We start from the raw sequence: 22,832 nt of genomic DNA on the forward strand, positions 1-22,832 counted from the left end.
CAGACACAGTACGGCGCATGTAGTACCAGTGAACGTGCTGGCCGTGTGTAGAATGAGCAAGGCGCGCGATCCATCTGAGATTGACCGAGGGCAGATTGTAATGATCCGGAGGCTCGGCACGAGCATTTCGGAAACTGCACGACTTATCCTGTGTTCGAGGAGTGCTGTGGTGAGTGTCTTCAAGAAGTGGCGAAAGCAAGGTGAAATGACGTCCAAACATCGAGGGGCTTGGCGGTCCCCTCATTACAGATGTCGGACGTCGTAGGCTGGCAGACTGGTAAAACAGGACAGGCGGCGAACTGTGGCGAAACTATTATCACATTTAACGCTGGGCAGAGTACAAGTGTATCTGAACACACAGTACACCGAACACTCCTAATGATGGACCTCCGCACCCGACGACCCATCCATGTGAAAGTTAACACGACGACATCGGCAACTACGACTGAAATGGGCACGTGACAATCGGCACTGAGCCTTGGCGCAATGGCAAGGATTGCATGGTCTGATTAATTGTGATACTTTCTTCCTCATGTCGATGGGAGAGTGCAAATTCGTCGCCTTTCAGAGGAACAGCTAATTGACGGAGACAAGACTGTGGCGGCTCAATTATGCTCTGGAGAACATTCACATGGGCATACATGGGTCCAGTGGAGCTTGTGCACAGTACCATGACGGCCGAGGCGTATACCACGTACATCTCTTCATGATGGCCATGTTTCCCAACAATAGTGGCATATTTCAAGATAATGCGCCATGCCACAAAGTCAGGAGTATGATGAAGTGGTTAGAGAAACACAGTGACGAGTTCAAATTGATGTGCTGCCCCCAACTCTCCGGATCTGAACCCAATCGAACACCTCTGGGATGTTATTGAACGTGCCGTCAGAGCACATCGTCCCCCTCCTCGGAATGTACGGAAATTAGGTGATCTGTTTGTGCAGATGTAGTACCAACTCGCTTCAGCGACCTACCAAGAACTCATTGCTTCCATGCCAAGACGTGTCGCCGCTGTTATCCTTGCCAAAAGTGGACATGCCGACTATGACGTAAGTGGTCATAATGTTTTAGCTGATCAATGTATTTATCAAACACAACAATGACATCACGACGGTATAACATTATTACTTTTATCGGCTTTCCTCATGTTCCCATGCTCATCAAAAATACTAAATGGTAAAGGAGATGTTTCAAAATTAAGAATAGTATATGAGAGATCCATTTGACTCTTCTGCGATATAACTTATAAGCAGCTGTATACTTTTTCAACATCATAACATTCCTTCTTTTCAAGTTTGACTTTCTTTTCCAGTGACGAAATGGTAGTAAACTTTTTTCTTAGGCTGTGGTGGAATCCATGCGGCAAATTATTTTCGAAATCTGAAATAATTTTATCACCAATCTCCAGAACATCTTGTACATTTACATTAACGTCGCCTGTCTGTCCAGTACTGAGGTTAACAATATCATTAATTTCAATCTTTACTGGATGAATGCTTGGTTAGAAAGCTTTTCTTATCTTCTCTCGGTCATTTTGATCAAGAACTATAAGGCTGGTTCCCTCCAATTTATGAGTATTCTCTTTCGAATCCTCTTCCTTCCGGTCCATTGATATGGATACAGTATTGCAGATATGATAAGAAAGAATCCATCTGAACACTTGATCTGAAGAAATAGTCATCCAAATAAGACCTCCTTTTGCCTTAACGTTTCTAATATAAGTTTGTTCTCCAAACTAATCATACTGAACACCATTAAACAAATCCAGCTCTATGGTGGCAAACTCTCTTTTCCTTTTAAGAGAGTGCCTTTAATCTCGGAAGGGAGAGCATTTTCCATCTCAATAATATGCCATGTTATGTATCTAGCATAGTTGAAATGTGCAGCTGTAAAAAAATATGGAACCCTACGCTTTAGACAGTACAGCTCAATTAACCAGTCACCTTCTCTTTGTGATCTAATAAGCAACTGAATAATGACAAAAGGGATGATTAACATGTTATACCACAAACGACTAGTTGCGTTTTGCCTTGCTTTGTCAAGTCTACACTGTAACTCTTCTTCTGTGTAAGTGCCATTGTGAATAAAGTTCTCAAAAAGAACTCATGCCACCATACACAATCCTCGCGCTGCTCTCACCCATACGTTTACGGAAAACATGTTGTTCACACCTCTAAATGCTGATTGTAGCAATTCCTCTAAACTGCTGACTCTCATAAGATATTCAATGGATCCAATGAATGACATTAGTATGTGCATCATACCTGTTCTAGCAACAAAGTGATGCCAGCGCTCAATATCAGAGCACTTGATTTTCGTTATAACTTCGTGTATTTGCATGTATGTCTACTGTGTATTGTCTACTGTGATATGTATATGGATATATTTTTCTCTGACAACTTCTTCCACATAACACGTTTTAAGAACAGTATCTGGATAGGAAAGTGGAGAATCAATAAGTGATCCAAACATATAGCGTGCTGGAGTTGAAGTATAGTTTGTCTGTCTGGCAATTTTGTTCATGTACCCCGACCATTGTATATCGTCACCAGTCTTAATATTTTGCAACCACTGCATGTCCATTTCTAAAGCTTGAGAAATATTCTCTGAAATTTTGATTATATTATTGAGAGTATGACCTTCCGTGATAGCCACAAAGGGTGCGCACGGTTCCTTTGGAACGCGGTAATACATAGGCGTTACTGTAGCGTGTCACTGAGTAAGAGATTATGCAAAGATGAACCTTTGAGAAGTGTTATTGTTAATCCATATCATCGTCTCGTGTCATGAGGTTTATATGATTCCTGTACATTGTACATATTAGCGTAGCATAAACACCCTTATCTCACTTTTTATCTTTTTACAAGTTTTACTTAAGTGCTTTCATGTATAAGAAATATTTATTTTATATTTGTCTTTGCCATTTCCTTTAGTTTGGTCCAATTTGTTTAAATACCTTGTTCATAGCAAATTATCAAAGTGAATGAATATTTTACCAAAATTGTGACATCAGTATATTGTTCCCATGCCAGGAATGGTCACCAAAATGTTCCAAATTGTAGAAAGTTTTGACTACATGTATCCTTCCAAAAATTGTATTTTAATGTGTACGCTTGCTGTGTTACTGAGATTTTAACTCATCCATTAGCGTTTACTACGTAAATTAAAGGCGTGAAATAGTGACGTCATTTATGACGTACTATTGAAAATTGCCCGAGGATGCCAAGGTGGCATCAATCGGGTCGGAGTTTGAAAGAGAACATTCCAATTTATAATAAAAAGCAAAGAAAAAACTTTATATCATGTGGTACGGTATAGCGAATTTTACCATTACTATCTTCTCGACTAAATTAGAGGTTAATGGGAACAAAGTTACAAATCCAGCCCATATTGTAAACACCTTCAATGATTATTACACAGGTATTCATAACAAGCACATTCCTAATGATAAACCGCTCCCAAACATTTGCAAGATAAATACAAGTATCAGTATCATGTTTTTACGCCCCACCTCAGCAAGAAAAGTATATAATATAATAATGGCATTAAAATCAAAATGGTCTTCTGGTCTGGATGAAATACCAATAGCTATTATCAAAAAAATACATTTTCACATCTCGGAACTGTTGTCCTACTTCATTAATATGTCCTTTCAGACAGGTATATTTCCAGAGAAGTTAAAATACGCCAAGGTGAAAGCATTATTCGAGAAGCGAGCGAAAACAATTATAGAAGATTACAGACCAATTTCCTTGTTGTCTTCTTTTTCAAAAATCATTGATAAACCTATTCTCAACCAAATGATACCATTTTTATGCAAACATAATGTAATTTCACTCACAGAGGTTGGTTTTCAAAATACAAAGGAACTGAAATTGCTAACTATAAATATGTCAATGATGTCAAGGAAGGCCCTGGACAAAGGCGAAAAATGCGTGGGAATGTTTTTGGATTTATCCAAAGCTTCCAACGGTGTCCCTCATAACATTCTTATCCATAAACTTAACGGTTACGGTTTTATAGAAGTTGTCAACTCATGGATTAAATCCGTATTTAAATCTCGCCCATGCTGTTAAAATATCATTTGTGTTAGACTCAGCTGATGCATCTCTTAAATCAAAATTTAAAAGTCTTTCTACTGGTGTTCCTCAAGGATAAATATTAGGACCCATATCATTTGCGTTATATATGTAAATGATTTGTCAAATGACGTAACATTAGCAAACACAATTATGTATCCTGATGATACAAGTCTAACATACACAAGTTATAATTTTATCCGCGATAAAATTGAGACAATCAGCAGTTTGGAAAACGGGTTTGCCCAAAACAAGCTAAAATTAAACACAGACAAATCTACAGCTCTAAATTTCCATCACATTCATAATAAGCATTGCGTAGATATTGATATAATGTTAATAAATAATAATGTATTCAAACTCAACTAAATTTCTGGGACTTTGGCTAAATCACAATCTTTCTTGGGCAACACCTATATTTTCATTGATCCAAAAGATGAATAAAATGCTCTATGCTATAAAATCTATCAAACATGTTTCCAATCTAGACACGCTTCGTAACTTATATTTTGGACTCTTTCAGTCTTTACATATGGCATAATTATCTGGAGAAGTTCCCAAAAAGGTAATATATTGTTAATGATTCAAAAAAGGTTATAAGAACTATATGAGGGGCCAAAATGAACGTGTAGGCCAATATTTAAGGAACTCAACATCTTGCCTTTAACCTCACTATACATATTTCGCATGATGCTTTTTGTTAAAACTAACATTGAGTTACTTAACTCATCATCGTCCTATAGATACCATCAGCTCATCCTAGTAGCCTTCTACTATTTGCAGACGACTGTAAGTTATACAGAGAAATAGCGTGCCTCCAAGACACGATTGCCCTATAGGAAGACATAAATTATCTTATAGGCTGGTGTAAAATATGGCACTTGAAACTTAACAGCAAGAAATGTGACAGTATTACCACTATACTGAAAAAGTCTAATGCTACCTCGACATACCACATCAAGGATTTCCGCATTACACATTCTGCTAGTCATAATGATCTTGGTGTCATCTTTGATTCGAAACTCACATTCTCTGACCACATCTCCTCAGTACTTAAGAATTGTATGCGTATTTTGGGGCTTCTTTATCGATTTACTGAGCTACGCACTGTTTCATCTTTAGCAACTTTTTATAAAACTCTAATAGCGCCCAAGATCGAATACTGCTCTCCGATATGGGCCATGGCCGCAATTACACATCTCTCTAGAATTGATTCTGTTCTTAATTTCTTTATTGCAATAGTATGCTTTCGTATTTTCTCATTTCGGATACTACCTAAGGAGGAACTCTTGCGATATCTTAATATCCAGACTCCGGGAGTACGCAGAAATAACTCTGACCTGAAACTTCTTCATGTAATAGATAATGGAATCTTAAGATCAGAAACATTACTCCATTACTCCAGGAATTTTCCTTACGTGTCTCTCCCCGCATAACCCGGAACACCCACCTAATCCATCTTGACGCCCTAGTTTGGCTATTATACAGAGGTATCTCTCTCTCTCTCTCTCTCTCTCTTTTTTTTTTTTTTTTTTACAGAATACCGAACTGTTATAATCTTTTAACAACTGACGTGGACATTTTTTCGAACTACCCGGTGTTTGAAAGAGCAATTAAACGAGTTTTGGCGAAATAACATTACTTTTGCACTATTTGTTGACACTGTTTTTGTTGTGGTTGTTGATGTTTTTCCTGTTTGTTAACATTTCCCTGTCTCAAATGGCAAGGTTATGCTGTATCTGAGAATTTGTTCAATAAATTAATTAATTAATAAATAAATAGATAAATATGATATCAGGCGTAATGATAAAATCCCCAGCAAACAGCACGTGGTAGAAGTATAAATAATACGACGGGTATTTACAAGGAAAAGGAATAAAGTATTATTTATTGTGCAGACAGAGATAGATAATATTACCGAAATATGGAATACGTGTGTATTAGTAATAAAATTGAAGGGCGTTTAGGAAACATTAGATTATATCGTGCACGTTTAATTCGGGCGCACCATTCGAAGTAATTGTTTAAAAATTAGAATTTTTCCCTAATTTCCTTCTTATTGTTTCCTTTGCACTGGACAACATGAAAATATCTCACATGGCATAGTTAAAATTCAAGGGGCCCATCATAAGCAATTGTTGAAAAATACAATTCTTTTACGATTTACGTATAAGTACGGATGTATGCATAAAAAGTGTAGTGCAAAAAACATAAAACAAGCTGTGCTAGGTGGCTAGTAAAAAGCACGAATGCTATCTAACCAAATGAAGCAGGGCAAAGGTGGAGGCCTGAACGTTAGCAAGGGGTTACGTCCGAATGGAGCAGACACGTCAGCGAAGGTGGGTATACGCATAAGCGTGGATAGTCGAAACGAGTGGGTTTTGGCAATGATACGAATTTCAATAGCACTAGTAATGGTTTCATTCTAGTAACGTTCCACTTGTAAATATAAAATACAACTTCTGTACACTGTGCAAAAATACACCACCAGTAGAGAATAGTCTCTAATACAGTCATCTTTCATATGCACTCACTTATTTTACCCGTAGTAAATTACTTGTAAGGATTTTACACTAGTAACCCTACACTTGTAAACATAAAATACAGGATTATTACCTTGCATTTTATTCTAGTGCTTGCAGAAACTTGTTCTTTATAAATATCTGTTTTCATGTAAAATATTGAATTTAATCTGTAAATCTTCAAAATGTAGTTCGCCAAAAGTAAACCAGCACCTATTATATGGCTATTCTCAGTAAGATAAAAGTGTAATGATTTGGGTAAACCAAGGTATGAAGTATTCAGTTACGTTAATCATCCAAAACGCTGATTCGAAAAATCCACGGAAAATACAACCTAACTTATGAAATGTTCTAGCTGATATTGTATCATAACTGTTTTCATCTAGGACTATCTGAGGAGAGTAATGCTTCCGGAAGTAGAAACGAGAAACACAGTTCTGATTGGTTGGCGTTATCCACTTCTTGCCACGTTGCCTTAAAATAGCAGAAATCAAACGCTTACTGCTGTCGGTCTTCGTGGCTAGTAACAAAAGTCTCTTTTGGCGTGAGTTCAAACCCGGCCCGAGGAAAGTTTTTTTTTTACTGTTTTTACATTTTTATAACACTTATTAAAATAAAATAATACTGAAAAAAGTGATTTATTTACTTTTGTGCAGATAAGTAGTAATAGTAGTAGGGACGGGTTAGAAACCCCTCAAGCCCCTTGTACTTCATGATATAGGGCTCGTTTTGTTCCCTTTGTACTCCATGATATAAATTTTGTGACCAACTTAAAACAACTGGCTAGGATAGGGTGTAAAACAGCTGGCTAGAGTAGCGCGCGGAAAAACGTACTTTCGGGAGTATTACTCTCCCGAGCGGGTCGTTTTCATCTAGGATATGTTTCTACAATTGATGATAAAAGTTTCACCCAAATTTCCTGTTTTATTTATTTTATTACTTTTTTCTTGGAATTAAAATACTATAGGCTATAAATCTTGTACTAAAATATAAGATCATTCTCTGTATATATGCATCATCTTATGTCATGAAGTACAGCTTCCTTATAGGTCTTTCTTTTTAAATATAAAACGTTAATTTGGTAATGTGATGATCCCTCACTACTAGGGGGATGGCGACTCTATTGATACCGGGCCAATAGACAGGCTATTATCTAGTCTTTGAAGGTTATCTCTACCAATAGTAAAACCCTCAATAATATTCAAGACCGGATTATAGATGTCTGTTTTCAAAAATTGAAAACTCTGTAGTACAAAATTTTACGCTAAGTCAAGATTTTCACAATATTAATAATCGTATAATATAACTTGAAAGAAAAGGTGGAGAGTCATAGTATTGATGTGTAAAGGTTTTGTTATAATTAAATAATTGAACTTTAACGGGTTTGCAAAGTAAGATAAAATATGAACAAAGAACAAGGTTAAGACGAAGGTTACGAGCTCTTCATACGAACACAAATATTCAATGTTTGTAATGGATGTTATTTTTACAGGCGGAGAACTTTATGTTCAAATAAAACACAGAGAAATGTTTTTAAAATCCATGAAATTGGCTTTATTTGACAATCATTATTATGTCATTAATGTTTGAATATGATTTCGGGGATGTGGCGACCGCGGCTGGCGCGTACATGACGTCAGTGTTTCTTTCAGAAACAATGATCCGGGGGAAGCACTGCTGGCACTATTCTATTTTTATTATATTATAAACATATTATTTCGATCTCCTCCGGGGAGAAACTCAGAGCTCCGGGGGGGCAGTCCCCCCAAAAAACGCGTCTGAAAGAAACACTACATGGCAAGGTCCAATGTTCACACACTCATAACAGTAAATCAGGCTGTATCTTGGCAATAGTGTGTCGAATGTAGGCTTCCAAGTGGTTCTGGTTTTTTGACGATAATATGCGACTTTACATATCACCAGGGAAAATAATGTAATCGCGTCGAATCGCACGAACAAGATGGCCAGTTACCAAGCCCAATTCGTGAAATTAATCGTTGGACAAATGTTTCTTTCAGTAAATTAATTGTGGGGCGCGCTGTGACGCATGTGGCGCCGTACTGCTGAAAGCACATGTTTGCAATATTAATGTCTTTCAATTGAGGCACGAAAACGTTAGTATTACTCGTCTGATTTTTCTCTGCATGCGGCAAAGTTGGGAACTAACTTCCTTGTTTACAATTGGTAGGAGCAACATGGCAGGGTCGACAGAGGTAATAGTTTTTTGAGATTTTTTTTGTTCAGGCTTTTGGAGCAAATCAAAAGATGTGAACAGAACCAAATTTGCGTGAGAGTAGTGTGTACATATTTTAAGTCGTTTTGCGAGAAATATGTAAAACTATTTGATATGAAATCAAACATTAAAATATCTAGATGGCTGCCTGACCTGAAGACGTCCTGGCAACCCTGTAAAGGAATACAGAAAACCATTCTTGCCTTCCCTCCCAGCACCCCCTTCACCAATTGTCAAAACATAAACACAACAGCAGCGCCACTATTGTGCTGCCAAAATGACTTGAGCCGTGGCAAAAATGCGAACTAAAGCTCACACCCTCACACACCCACGCGTTGAGCCAATAAGGGTTCAGCTGTTGCTAGCGAGAGAAAGCGAGTGGAATTCCTTCAGCCGATAGCAGCGCTTGCAACGGGAGACTAGGGATCAAGTCAATGTGGCATATCTTTAGAAAACGAACTCACGTTCTCGTGCGACGGGTGGTAATCATGTCTCTGTACCGCTCACCATTGACTGTAATGATCTGACCAGCATCATTTTTGAAGACATATGGACCAATGATAACACCCTCAATCGCTTGTTATGTCGGCAGGAACGTACGCAGGGGGTCCTGGGGGTTCAGCCCCTCCGAAATTTCGACTTTTGTGTAAATGTAGTCTAATTTTAGGGACAATTTTAGGAATTTCAAAGTAAAATACCCTCAAATTGAGTTTGGACCTCTCCACAAGCAAATTCCTGCGTACGCTATTGTAGCCTATGTCGGTACTGTACGACCTCTTATGGGATGAGTATGATCGTTTAGAGTAAACGTATTGCGTAAACGATCCATAGTTTCTCGAATTAATCGCTCTGATGGACGATTATAAGAATCGTAAAATGCACGTAATGCACGATGAGTTTGTCGAATTGAACCATGGTTTTTAAAATAAATTTCCACAATTTGTAAACGTTGCTCCGGTGTAGTGTTGTAAAATACGGAAAAAAACTGAAATTTTGAAAAAAAAAAAAAACAGTTTTTTCCCGAGCTTGGAAAAAACGAAAAAATTGGGAAAAATTGAAATTTTCGAATAGTTTACTACATTATGCTTTTAAAATGAAAACTTTTTTATAGTTAATAGTTTATAGTTAAGATCATTGAGTAGTTACGTTTCTTGTACCAGACTAGTGAAATTTTGTGGCAACAAATATATTTGCACCACTCCTTTAAAGTTAGCACCGTGATAGAATGGATTTACGGCTAGAAAAGATACTAAAATATAATACTAGTTAGATTAATTAACATAGACGCATTTAAATTGTCTTAAGTAATCTTACAAATTTACCGTTTTATGGCAGGGAAGTGTTAAAAAAACAAGGCCAGAATAATTTTAGTTAATACCAGTATGTTAAAATCAAATACATATTTTATGGAGATACGTATATACCTTGAGCTGTGTAAAATTTCCGGAAATGTTGAACACATTAAAAACATCTTTTGTTCGGAAATATTGGCAAAACCCGGAAAATACTTACATACAATTTAAAAATTATTTCCTCGCCTGATGCTAACCTTATTTTCTGTAACGTGTCTGCAGATACAACGTATTTCGCTAACAGAAAAAATACTTAAAGCAACAGTTTTTAATTTTACTTTTTAGTTTTCTGATATCTGATAAAAATCTCTGTTTATTATTTGTATATTTTTCGAACAACTTAAAAAGAGAGACGATCTTACTTACATATACACACATACACCGTACAAGTGCGTAAATTTGAGCAGCGACAAATATATTAAAATTTAGCATGAGGAGAATACGTTTCATTTTGGGTATAAAGGGCACCAAAACCACCGGTGAACTTAGGGATTCCAAAAACTATGAATTCGACACTAATATCAGTCATTTTTGATCATTTTTTTATATACTCTGCCTTTCTCCCTCTCCCAAGTTGTGGCACGGAATTTGGATTTAAACAGCAACGGAAATGTTAATGTTCATCTCAGGACCCCAAAACCATGGATTCAATGCGAATATCGGTCATTTTCGATCATTATATATATACATATATATATATCCCCCACCCCCAAGCTGTAGGAATGTATTTGGATTTAAATGCCATCGGAAATGTCACTGCTCATCTCAGCGATCCCGAAAACTATGGATTTGATACTAATATCGGCCATTTTCAGGAATTTTAGTATATCTCTTCCTACCCATGTCGCGGGCCTGAAGTTTGACTTAAACGAAATCGAAAGTGTTACCGTTCATCACAGTAACTCCAAAAACTATGGATTCGACACTAATATGGGTAATTGTCGATTATTGGTATATATATATATATATATATATATATATATATATATATATATATATATATATATATATATATATATATATATATATATATATATATATATATATATATACAGGGTGTTTCAAAAAGACACGGCAAAAATTCAGGGGCAGATTCCTGATGGGTAGACAAGTAAAAAAGTTCATATGAACATATGTCCGGAAATGCATCGTTACAGAGCTATGGCCACTGACACCACCTGACGGTGTGAAATAGTCACCTTCTGTCCGGAACTGTTTCCCGACGTATTACCAGAGTGTCGTGTGTGAAAGAATATGCAACACAGGTTCGAACGAAAATAATTATGCCGATTGCGCGTTGAATGGTGCAAGAATCAGGAAAAAGGGGATCTGTGGAGACATTTAAAGCCGTTGGTCTACGCATCTGCTGTGGATACTGAGGAGACGCTTCGTATTCGTATCGAAGCAGCTTGCCAGCGACTACGGAACACCCCTTGTACTTGGGCACGCGTTCGTTCATTCATGCGGCGACGGGCTGCAGCTTGCATTCGGGCAGAAGAAAGACATTTTCAGCACTTACTGTAAGGTACTACAGTATCGATTTTGTAGCGCTGGTGATGCACACAATTTACTGTTTGTGGTTGTAACTCTTGTTTGATGCTGGTTCTTTGGACTTTATGATTATCCCTGTGTCGTTTTGCTTTTCTCACTGCCATTTGTATTAGTGTTGCACTTTCCAATACGGACATTAAAAATACCAATTATTATGCATTATTTGCGAGTGCTTTTTTTCTGATTCTTGTACCATTCAACGCGCAATCGGCATAATTAATTTCGTTCGAACCTGTGTTCCATATTCTTTCACACACGACACTCTGGTAATACGTCGGGAAACAGTTCTGGACAGAAGGTGACTATTTCACACCGTCGGGTGGTGTCAGTGGCTATAGCTCTGTAACGATGCATTTCCGGACATATGTTCATACGAACTTTTTTACTTGTCTACCCATCAGGAATCTGCCCCTGAATTTTTGCCGTGTCTTTTTGAAACACCCTGTATATCCTCTCCCCACCCCAGGTCACGGCCCTGAATTTGAATTTAAACGGCATTAGAAGTGCCACTGCTCATTTCAGTGACCCGAAAAGTATGGATTCGACAATAACATTCTTTTCGATCATTTATATATATATATATATATATATATATATATATATATATATATATATATATATATATATATATATATATATATATATCCCCTTCCCCCTCCATAAAGTCGTCGTTGAATTTGGATTTATACTGCATCGAAAATGTCACTGTTCATCTCACCTGAGCAACGCCGAAAACATATCGATTTGACACTAATATCGGTCATTTTCCATCATTTTATATATCTCACCTCCTCTTCCTCTAAGTTGCAGTGCTGAATTTGAATTTAAGCTTCATTGAAAATGTCACTGTTCATCTCAGCAACACCAGAAACTGTGGGTTCGAAACTAAGATGGGTAATTTTCAATATATATCCGTATTTCCTTCCTCCAAATTACAACTTAAAAGTGAAATGACAAAATCCATCCCAGGTCCGAACCTCTCTATGTTGAAAATTTTTTATCGAGATCAGTCTGGTAGTTGAAGAGTTGTTAAGTTACAAAGATAGTCTCTTTCCTTTTATATATATATATGTATATATATATATATATATATATATATATATATATATATATATATATATATATATATATATATATATATATGTCGAACTAGAAAATAGGTATTTGTTTACATATCAAATTTTGTAAATAAAGTTTATGTTAATAGCTGTATTTGAATATTTAATAATAGTAATTATATGTCTTACTGCATAGTGAAATTTGCCTACTGCTCTTTCTTTTAAGAAGTAATTTGGTTAAAATTAACCAAATTTCACCAGATCAAAGAGCATATTAAGAACTCAGTTTCATTCATGAGCCCTCTTTATTGAAACAGAAATGCTTCATGATGGTATATGTGTATGCAATTGTAAAAGTTTGGTAATTAATGCACAACCAGGAGTAAACGACTAAAACGCACATAAAGGAAATGAGTGCAGACTATTAATTTTCATGAATAAATACAATAGTTTTATTTTCGAATGCTTCTTTTTTTTTTTAAAAAATAAACACAATATTGAAATTTCACACGTTCGAAAAAAAAAGTTTCATACTAGTAAAACTAGGAGTAGCTCAGGAGAGTAATGCTCCCGGAAGTAGGAACGAGAAACAGTTCTGATTGGTTGGCGTTATCCATTTCTTGTCACGTTGCATTCAAATAGCGGAAATCAAACACATATTGTTGTAGGTCTTCGTGGCCGAGTGGCCTAGCGCAGTATGCCATAAACGACATTCTCTTTTGGCGTGAGTTCAAACCCGGCCCGAGGGAAGTTTTTTTACATTTTTATAACACTTTTTAAATTAAAATAATATAAAAATAATACTCAAAAAGTGATTTACTTACTTTCATGCGGATAAGTAGTAATAGTAGTAGGAACGGGTTAGAAGCCCCGCAGAGCTCGTTTTGTTCCCATTGTACTCCATGATATAAATTTTGTGACCAACTTAAAACAACTGGCTAGGATAGGGCGTAAAACAGCTGGCTAGAGTAGCGCTTGAAAAAAACGTACTTCCGGGAGCATTACTCTCCCGAGCGGATCGTGTAAAACTAACCTAATACAAAGATTTTTGTTATTTTCCCAATTTTTCCGGAAAGAAAGAAAAAAAACGGTTGTTTACCAGCAGGTTCAAAAAATCCGGAAATCTTACAACACTACTCCGGCGTGAATCTATTCATGATGAATTGCCATACCAAACTAACCTCAAAACAACGGAGAACTGTAACATCAGTTGTTACAAGAAACAATGTTGCAGTTTAAAGTTCTCCGACTCTGAAAAAAAGCACCGTTTACAAGTCTGAAACAAGTTTACATTTACGTATTAGATTCTGTTAATTACAGTAATAGATATATGGAGCGCTTAAATTCCAGAAAATTATTTCCTGTTTTTGTGAAGTGCAAATTAATATTGAAACTGGAGTTCGTAGATTTTTACCGTTTTCGGTTTTAGTAGAGATAAGATGGAATATATTCTTCGTATGCTGAATCAATATCTATATACGAAATCTATCCATATCTATCTATCTATCTATCTATCTATCTATCTATCTATCTATCTATCTATCTATCTATCTATCTATCTATCTATCTATCTATCTATCTATCTATCTATCTATCTATCTATCTAACAACTATTCGCTATTCTTGATTGTTTCTCTTTTGATAACTGCCAAGAGAGAAAGACAGTAGTCTAATTTGTAGGTCTAAAACTGAAAAGCAAAAACTTCAAATTTACCGTACAAGAATCGTATTTCTTTACTAATAAAGAAAATGCACAGTTCCTCCCTATGAACCAACCATTTGCGTAATTGCGTTCCATGATTAATATATTCTACTTGTTCTATTTTCAGATTCTTACAAAGAAATGGTAACTGCGCTGCAGACTCTATGAAAGCCGCTTGCACCGAACATAAGAGCTTTTTCGACAACTATTCCAAACACATGTTCGATAGCCTTCAGTGTCAGGAGGAGGAAAAGGGTTCTCAAAGTGGTGTCAAATTAGCATTGTCAGTCCTATTTCTTACGATATTTCATGCATTTTATGTGATACTATGTTCGTTTTAATATTGTATGGTATCTTCTTTGGTAAAATTATGTCTTCGTATCCACAAGAAGAAAAGAGTGTAAATAAAGTTATTCCAACATTGTGAAATGTAAATAGAGTTTAATAACGACAGTGGGAACAGCTTGTAATTTTAGTTCTCACACTAACGTTATTTCTGGGAATATACGGAAGTAGTTGATGAGTCGACTAACTTATTTATTTGCATTGAGAAAGAGAGTGCAAACGTTAGGAAGCTCCACAAAGCATGGCTGATAGATAAGGAAACCATAACAACGAAAGCAATGGTCTTGATCAAGGACGCCGATCCTGGAGAGCTGAGGGGGCCCCCTTATTGTATTTAAGAATATACAATATTTGGCATAATTTGAAAACAATTTGTCTTAAAATCTTCATATATGCCTTCTGCATCTGAATGTCCCCCCCCCCCCAAAAAAAAATTACAGAGAAGTCGGCGCCCTTGGTCTTGATAGAACTCGATTTTTACACTTGCCAATGGTTCCAATATGATTACTACTCTAGTGTGTTACTTCAACATCAAGGATCTGGTGTTATCGGCTTGACTGTGGTCATGTTAAAGAACTAGCTGATTAAATGATGGCATTGAATGAAATAGAAACAGTACCATGGAGTTCTTTCAATATACACTGATTTGAAAACTTAAGGATAAAATAGATAAAATAACATAAGATACTGTGTTGTCGATGGAAATGAACTAAAATCTAGACTCCTGTTCTCAGAGGTCTAACACATGTATACATGAAGCAAGATATTGCATAGCGTGATATGAGTGTGACTGTAGTGCCGAATGAATATGCTTCCTAAACACAAAGCAATTGAAAGGGAGAGACGAGACATACGATGTCTCTGAAAGAGTTGTTAAGATGTTAGTCACTACGACTTCGCCTGAGAGAATACGAGAAATGTTCAGAAAAAGATCGAACTTTAGCTATAAAATATGTGTTGCTGAGTTCACATTTTAAGCACTGTCTTTCTCAAGACCGTCAAGAGAGCAACACGCCGTTCCAAAAGTTTCTTCCATTTTGGAGAGTCTCCAGGAACGTATTTTCTCGAATGTTGCACAAATCTCTTGTTATACTGTGGACCATGGAAATCCTGTACGGTCTGGAAACGACGTCCTTTCAAAGTGATTTTAGGTTTGAAAACTGGTAAAGTCCGCTGGTACTAGGTCCAGAGAACAGGATTGATGAGCACAGAAAAGTTTGATATTTTGCCAGATAACTGCGAATGAGGAACCAAGTTTAAGTAGGCGCATTGGCACGGTGCACCATCCAAGTCCGGTTTTCCCATAACTCAACCTTACCCCTGCGCACAACATCCCTCAAACGCGCAAAAATATTCTGGTACAACTATTTGTTTACCATCTGACCTCCTGATACAAATTCATAATGGATAATGCTTTTTCAATCAAAAAACACAACCAACATCACCTTGATGTTTTCCATATTCATGCGTGCTTTCTTGGAGCAGGAGGGCCGAATGAATTGAAAAGCAACTGAAATCTTTCTATAAATGTTTTGCCAGGTTTGTAACAAAGTTCCGCACACACATGTTGTTCCTCAAGCTCTTTCACTGTCACTGTATCATTAATGTAACGAACAGCTTGTGCACGTGCTCGCTTCAGCGGATGTAGTGCGGCGACTAACAGTCACTGCGAAAGAAGGCAAATGGAAGTTGTTTTATCTAAACTCGCCACTAGGTGCGCTCAGTAGGCGTAGCGCTTTCCCACTGCCGGTTGGCGTGCTATTTCAAAAGTACTGTTTCTTTTTGATCACACCTGGTATTAAGGTGACTCCATGCGGGGAAGAGTCGCCAGGAAACTGAAAGAACGATGAAGTGTGACGATTGTGGCCTAGGAGTTTGGTATTGCATACTGTATAGGTCTATGTGTATTAGGAGCATTCTGGAAGACAAGTAATGTTCTGAGAGGGAGAAATATTAGTCGAACACGGTCAACTACAGCAGAAGATTAAGCCTATATTGTGATACAGGTATGAAAGAATCGGCATCAAACAGCAGGTGCAGTAGAAACACCTCTAAGAGGTTTTTCAAGTCTTCCATTCTCACGATCCACAGCGCACGTCGACCAATATGAGTGGTGTCTTTGCCCGACGGCCATTATGTTGTGCTCCATTGACTCCTGGACACAAGTGGCACCGTTAGATCTAGTACCAATATCATCAGGGCATAACTGAATGAAAGTACAGCTTCGTTGTCTTCTCATATAGATAGCAGATTTATCTTGAGTAGTGATTCCGGACGTGGCACAGTGTTAAATTTCAGAAATTTAGGTGGAAAAAATTCAATTTTAGTAAAGAACAGCCTGTTCGACTTTCCAAGGTTAAATATGGTAGTTGTGACACTAAAATAAGCATTGATAATAGATTTTAAGTTAATACAAAATGAAGAATGTAATATGCTAATTACATATGTATATTGAAAATGGTGATGAATTACACATTTGTGAGACCCTAAAGTAACTCGATTATAAAAGACTATTGAAAACAAAAACAAGTAAAACATTAAAAAGCAACAAAAAATGCCTAACTGACAAAAGCAGATACTTACATTATTCAGAATCACTGAAGTCATCTGATTTGTCTCCGGAATTCTAGTTGACGGAATTGTCTTCTTCTAAAGTGTATCATATATTTCTAACAACTCTTGTATATCTTGATTCATCTTTCTGTGATTTGCATGTGGAGAACTTCGTAGACTTGCTATATATGGATCTGAGGTGATAAGGAGTCGATTGATTGAGTCTGTATTTGTGTCCACTATGGAAGTTTTTCGTGTAAACCTTTCTCGAAACCGTCTACTATCTTTATTTCTTGCTAGTTGAGCATCATCTGAAAATTGCTCTTTCGGCAATATACATGTCGGAAGTATTTCTCTTCCGTGTAATAAAATTTTACGCAGGCTCACAGGGATTGGATACCAGCTGTAGTTTTGGAGGTATAGGTCCTTGGTGTCTTTAGTGAATCATTGAAATTTGTCTAAATTAATTTTCCTATTATTACAATTTATGCACTCCAGGATAGCGCCTACACGCGTAATTAACTCAAGATTCACTCCAGTGATTTTTCCAGCCTGTTGGGGATTACTGAAAAATGCTTTAGCAGTGTTGCTATCGTTTGTGTTGTCACTTTGATGGTTAGGCATATCATCTAAAATGCCTAGTTCCTTTCTTAGCTTTTCCTGAACTTTTTTCTTCTTCATGGCAATTTTATTCTTATTTTCAGAACCCCTTGCTTGCCACGTTTTAATGTCTGGCCGGTAATATATATATATATATATATATATATATATATATATATATATATATATATATATATATGGAAAATGCATTCGAAAACTAATCTAAGCATGAAGAGGCGATATACTGAACGAAAGGAATTCGGTTCATACTTATCTTCTTGTTGTCACATCTAACTCATTCATTCACTGGGTTTTGCCCCGCATAGGTAACACGTTTGAGTAGAAGAGCATGCGAGCATAGCATTACACACTTTTCGATGCACATGCAAAAAAAGGGGGGGGGGTTACGGTCACTTCCGAACAATTAAGAGTGATTTTAGTGTCGATCAGTGTATCTGTTTGCTGTTAGATCTTATCATCTTCTGTGATAACTAAGTTAGCCGATTCGTGTGCAAGAATAAATTCAATAGGGCGGCAGTACTTAGTAGAAGACGCGGCAAGATTTTGCCAGATGATCGTGTCAGAGTCGTTTGCACCACAAATGTGCAAGGGAACCATAGAAATGCTAAAAAGGTTTGCATCACTGAAATGTTATTTAGAGAACTTCTGTTTGTACCGACTCTGGCCCGATCCGTCACATCATCACTTGATGATCATGTGAAAAGCAGCAATTGAAGATAGATGTAATTTCTCACCTCTTCAGTTCTACACAAGCGAGAAACTATGCGATCGATGAGCGACTGCAGAGATACTTCCACCAGTAAAGAACTTTCCGTAGTAATACTGCCTTCTGGATAGAACAACTGGTTCGACTCCTTAACTTTATGATAGGGAGTATATCATTTGGAACCCTTCTTTTCGGCTTGCTCGCGAATTCATCGATATTGACGAGTAGATAAATTAGTGTCTATCACTAAGGCAAGTGCTTGTTCTGGTGTTAATGACGCTGGCATTTGAAGCAAGGATATTCGAGCTTTCTTAATTGTCGTTCCTCTATTCGGAGATTCAGTGGAGAGTTCTCTGACAACAGCCGCAGAATCCCGCTTGCCTTCTTTTCTTAATTGTACTGTAATAGTGGTACTAAGTTCTTCAGTGTATGACTGTAGAAGATGTTTTACTTTCATGGTTTTAGCCTTAGAACGACATACAGGAAAAGATTTCCTTGCCCGACCAGGTCCTACCGTGGACGTTCGTGATGTGCTAGGAACATCATTGACGAATTGGGAATAGTGGCGTACCCATCAAGGCACTGGGAATGACAATGAAAAAAAAACATTGTCTATGTCTTCCGACTTTCTCCCATTCGCTTTTAATTTGCTGACAAAAATTTCTTATTGTAGTGATAAGAAAAAATATTATTACGTTCAATATCCACTCTATTATATATTTCTTCCAAGACATGAGCAATCAAATTGTCAAACTTTGCCTTCTTTGGACTTTGAACCCATACAGAGAAAAATCCGTTCTCCAGACAGCAGTATATTGTACAAATATATGGCATCCTCTTGCTTAATATAGAAATCAGTACGGAGCATACGTTATCCGTATGCTACATAGGCATTGCCCTTAGATGTTACATCATGCCGTTGCAGGATGTCTGACATCTAACAGTTTTCCGTATATCACATGCATATACTTATGTTACCTTCGTCAGCTATATGTTATATACGTCCATTTGTATGTGAGATCCTGACCGCCTTCATTGTTTCATACGACAAGTACGTATAGATCGAACACTTATACAGAAAGTATTATAAAACATGCTTTTTCAGTTATACGTCTGCTGTACGTTGTCTAAAAACTACAGGAATTACGCATGTAACCTACCTTTTTAAGTAAGCCACCTACAATTTTTCTCACAGTGTATATTTCAAAGTTTCCCTCGGGAAATCTGAAGTGTCATTAAGGAAGAAATAAACGAAAACAAAAACGTTCGCAAATATTCGCAAGATCTCTTTCGATATATAGAATCACAAATGTCCTAGTCATAATATTACCACAAAAATACCGCTGAATTCGGAAAAATTAAAAACTAATATCTTCGCAAAATATCTCTTATGACTTATTACGTTGCATACAAAATGCACCTTTTCGACGGACTTTAACGGGACGACAACTTCAACTTCTGTTCATCGAAACACACCACCAGCTAGGTAAGAGTTACAAATTCACACAACTGCTTCAGGCTTTAATACTCAACAGACTAAGGTTCAGTGTGGTAATTGAAGGGGGGAAATTCCCAGGCACCTCTGAACACTTCCCCAGAACCTGGTTCCCTTTGTGCTTTCTAGGGGGGGAACTTGGTAATAACCCTAACGTTCATGTGTAATTACAAAAAGTAAATGTATATACAAATACAAATCGTAAGTTTTTCAACTTACTAATAAGGAATGTGTGTCGAAATACTGTAGAATCTACTCCGAGAAGTTTTAGTACAGTGCAGTGGCGTATTTAGGGTGAGGGCTATCGGGCTGAAGGTTCTCCCGAAATAAATTTGATGGTTTTTCGTATTCCACGTAGAGCTACAACAATAATCTTTCTCATAATTTCTAGGAATTTCATTGACTTTCCATTTTCTTATGCTCTATGTCCACAAATGATACTGTATTTGTCAAATTTCATTCCATGTAAGAACCATGTTCTTTTTTCTATCTTCCGTCCACTCTACTTTTCTTTTTCTTGATTGTTTCTTTCGTTTCTCCTATCATAGTTTCGACCGTTGTAGTTGTGATTTGAGTCGGCCGTCGTCAGTAACACCAAAACTAAGAGAAGCTGATAAGCGAAACTAATGTTACACACCAACTTCCACGGATATCAACATAACGGGACTTCAGTTATTATAGCAAAGGAATATTTACATCGTTTAGTTATAAAGAAAGGTAAATGTTTGAATTAAAGAAAATCGAGAGTGGAAATAAGAAGCCCGGGAAATTAGATACGTCTAGAAGATGCTTCCTTTTTCTTCGATGAATAGAATAAAAGGTTAGATTCACTGTTAAACTTTTGTATGTATTATATCACATAAGATTCACCAGTCTACAATTCTTCTGAGTAAAACTGCAATCAGTATATTTCAGCTTCAACTTGTCTCAACATTTTCTTTCAGGTAAAATCTTACACATAAAACTGAATATTTCCATTTTTTCCTAAATTGAAATCAGTTAAGTTGAAATGAGATTACAAATACTCAGCGTGTATTTGTAGAAGCGTCATTTCGGATTTGCAGGGGGTAAGATCCTCCACCGACATACGAGTTTCACAGTTCTTCCTAGTACAGAATTAGTAGGCAATTGATTAAAATATTAATTCTCAAACTCAGGTGGGTAATTGCCCCTTCTTCCCCGTATTGTGCATAGCCCTCCCCGAAACAAAATACTAAATACGCCACTGGTACATTGAGTTATTCGAAACGCTGAAAAGTAACATCTCCTGAACAGTGAACAGGTTCAGATGTTTCAGTATCTCAGGTAGGGCACAGGTGAAGCAAACTCGTTGTTTTAATTAGACGCGGTTGCAACTGCCTGAAGTGCGAACATATTACTGTGTGATTGGTTTGCTCCTAGTACTCCGTCTAGCAGTGTCGGCGGTGGATTCTGGTTTCGGGTGTTGCAGTACGAACGATCAGAGACAGAAGATATAAAGTGGACTCATTGACTAATCAGCTTAACTTTAGATGCAAATGCTATGTGACATGTTAAATTGAATAAAATTATGTTTTTAAGAAAATAAAAAATTCTCATTTTTTAATTTTCCGATTAATTACCTTATTTAATTAGTAAGTTCATTCTTCTCTCTTTGATTGGAACAAATTTGCCTAATACATGCTGGTTGAACTCTAGTATTCTTATTGTCAGGTCTTTTTCGATGGAAAGCATAACCAATGGTGATAACCTTTCTTGAGATATTCAATTTCTTAAAAGTGTCAATTCTTTTTGATGTGAAAAAAACTTTTCTTCTTTTACTGACGCCATAGGTACAGTTACTATTAATTTCAGAAGTTTTGTAGATTCACTAAATATTTTTTCTAGATTATTGTGAACAATTCATTCTAGCAAACTCAGTCCCTGACAGTGTAGACTGAAGAGAGTTCGTAGCAGAGATTAATCTTATAAAAAATGTACATTGAACACGCTTTTTACACAATTTATCTAGGAAAATTGAAAATAAATTGTGGAAATGTATCTAGTGCATACAACATTACTGCCATAAGATGTCCTGTAAATTTAAACTGTTTTTTTTCGAACACTCTCCTGAATTGCACTTTACTTGTTTTGTTTAAGCCTTAATTGTAAGTTTTTTCTCAGTTGAAAGCTGGGCATTTTTTGTAAGTTATTTACAGAAGTCATGGTATGCAATTCATTCAGAATTTGTAGGTTATGTACCAAGGGCGTACATGTTGTGGTTCCCAAGTGGGGCAAGTATAGGAAACATTTCAAATGTAGTCTCAAATTTTGCGGTAACTATTCTAAATTATCTATTGGGTTTTCGATTTTCCGAAGCACAATTTCCTCTAGGGGGGCAAGAGCAGTGTTGGGTAAGTTACTTGTAAAAATGTAACGCGTTACAAGTTACTTTACTTTCTCTTAAAATGTAACGCGTTAGTAACGCGTTACTTACCCCAAAAAAGTAACTGTTACTTTACTTCGAAAGTAACGCGTTACTAACGCGTTACTTTTAGGTCCGAAACTTTAAAAATGTGAAAAAATTATGACTTCAATTTTTCGTACTACTATTACTACCGCTATTATTATTATTATTATTATTATTATTATTATTA

General features: G+C 36.7%; 1 protein-coding gene across 1 annotated transcript in view; it reads left to right on the plus strand.

Moving 5' to 3' along the window:
* LOC145685830 (uncharacterized) overlaps positions 1-15,025 on the plus strand; it is an 85,257-nt gene extending 70,232 nt beyond the window's left edge. Inside the window, exon 6 of the mRNA XM_081758420.1 lies at positions 14,625-15,025. Coding sequence (XP_081614546.1) covers positions 14,625-14,838 — 214 coding nt within the window. The 3' untranslated portion in view covers positions 14,839-15,025. The remainder of the gene's footprint in view (positions 1-14,624) is intronic.
* Positions 15,026-22,832: the final 7,807 nt, after the last annotated feature.

Source organism: Thermobia domestica, chromosome 5 (assembly GCF_964235325.1).
Source record: "Thermobia domestica chromosome 5, izTheDome1.hap1.1, whole genome shotgun sequence".
NCBI lineage: Eukaryota > Metazoa > Arthropoda > Insecta > Zygentoma > Lepismatidae > Thermobia > Thermobia domestica.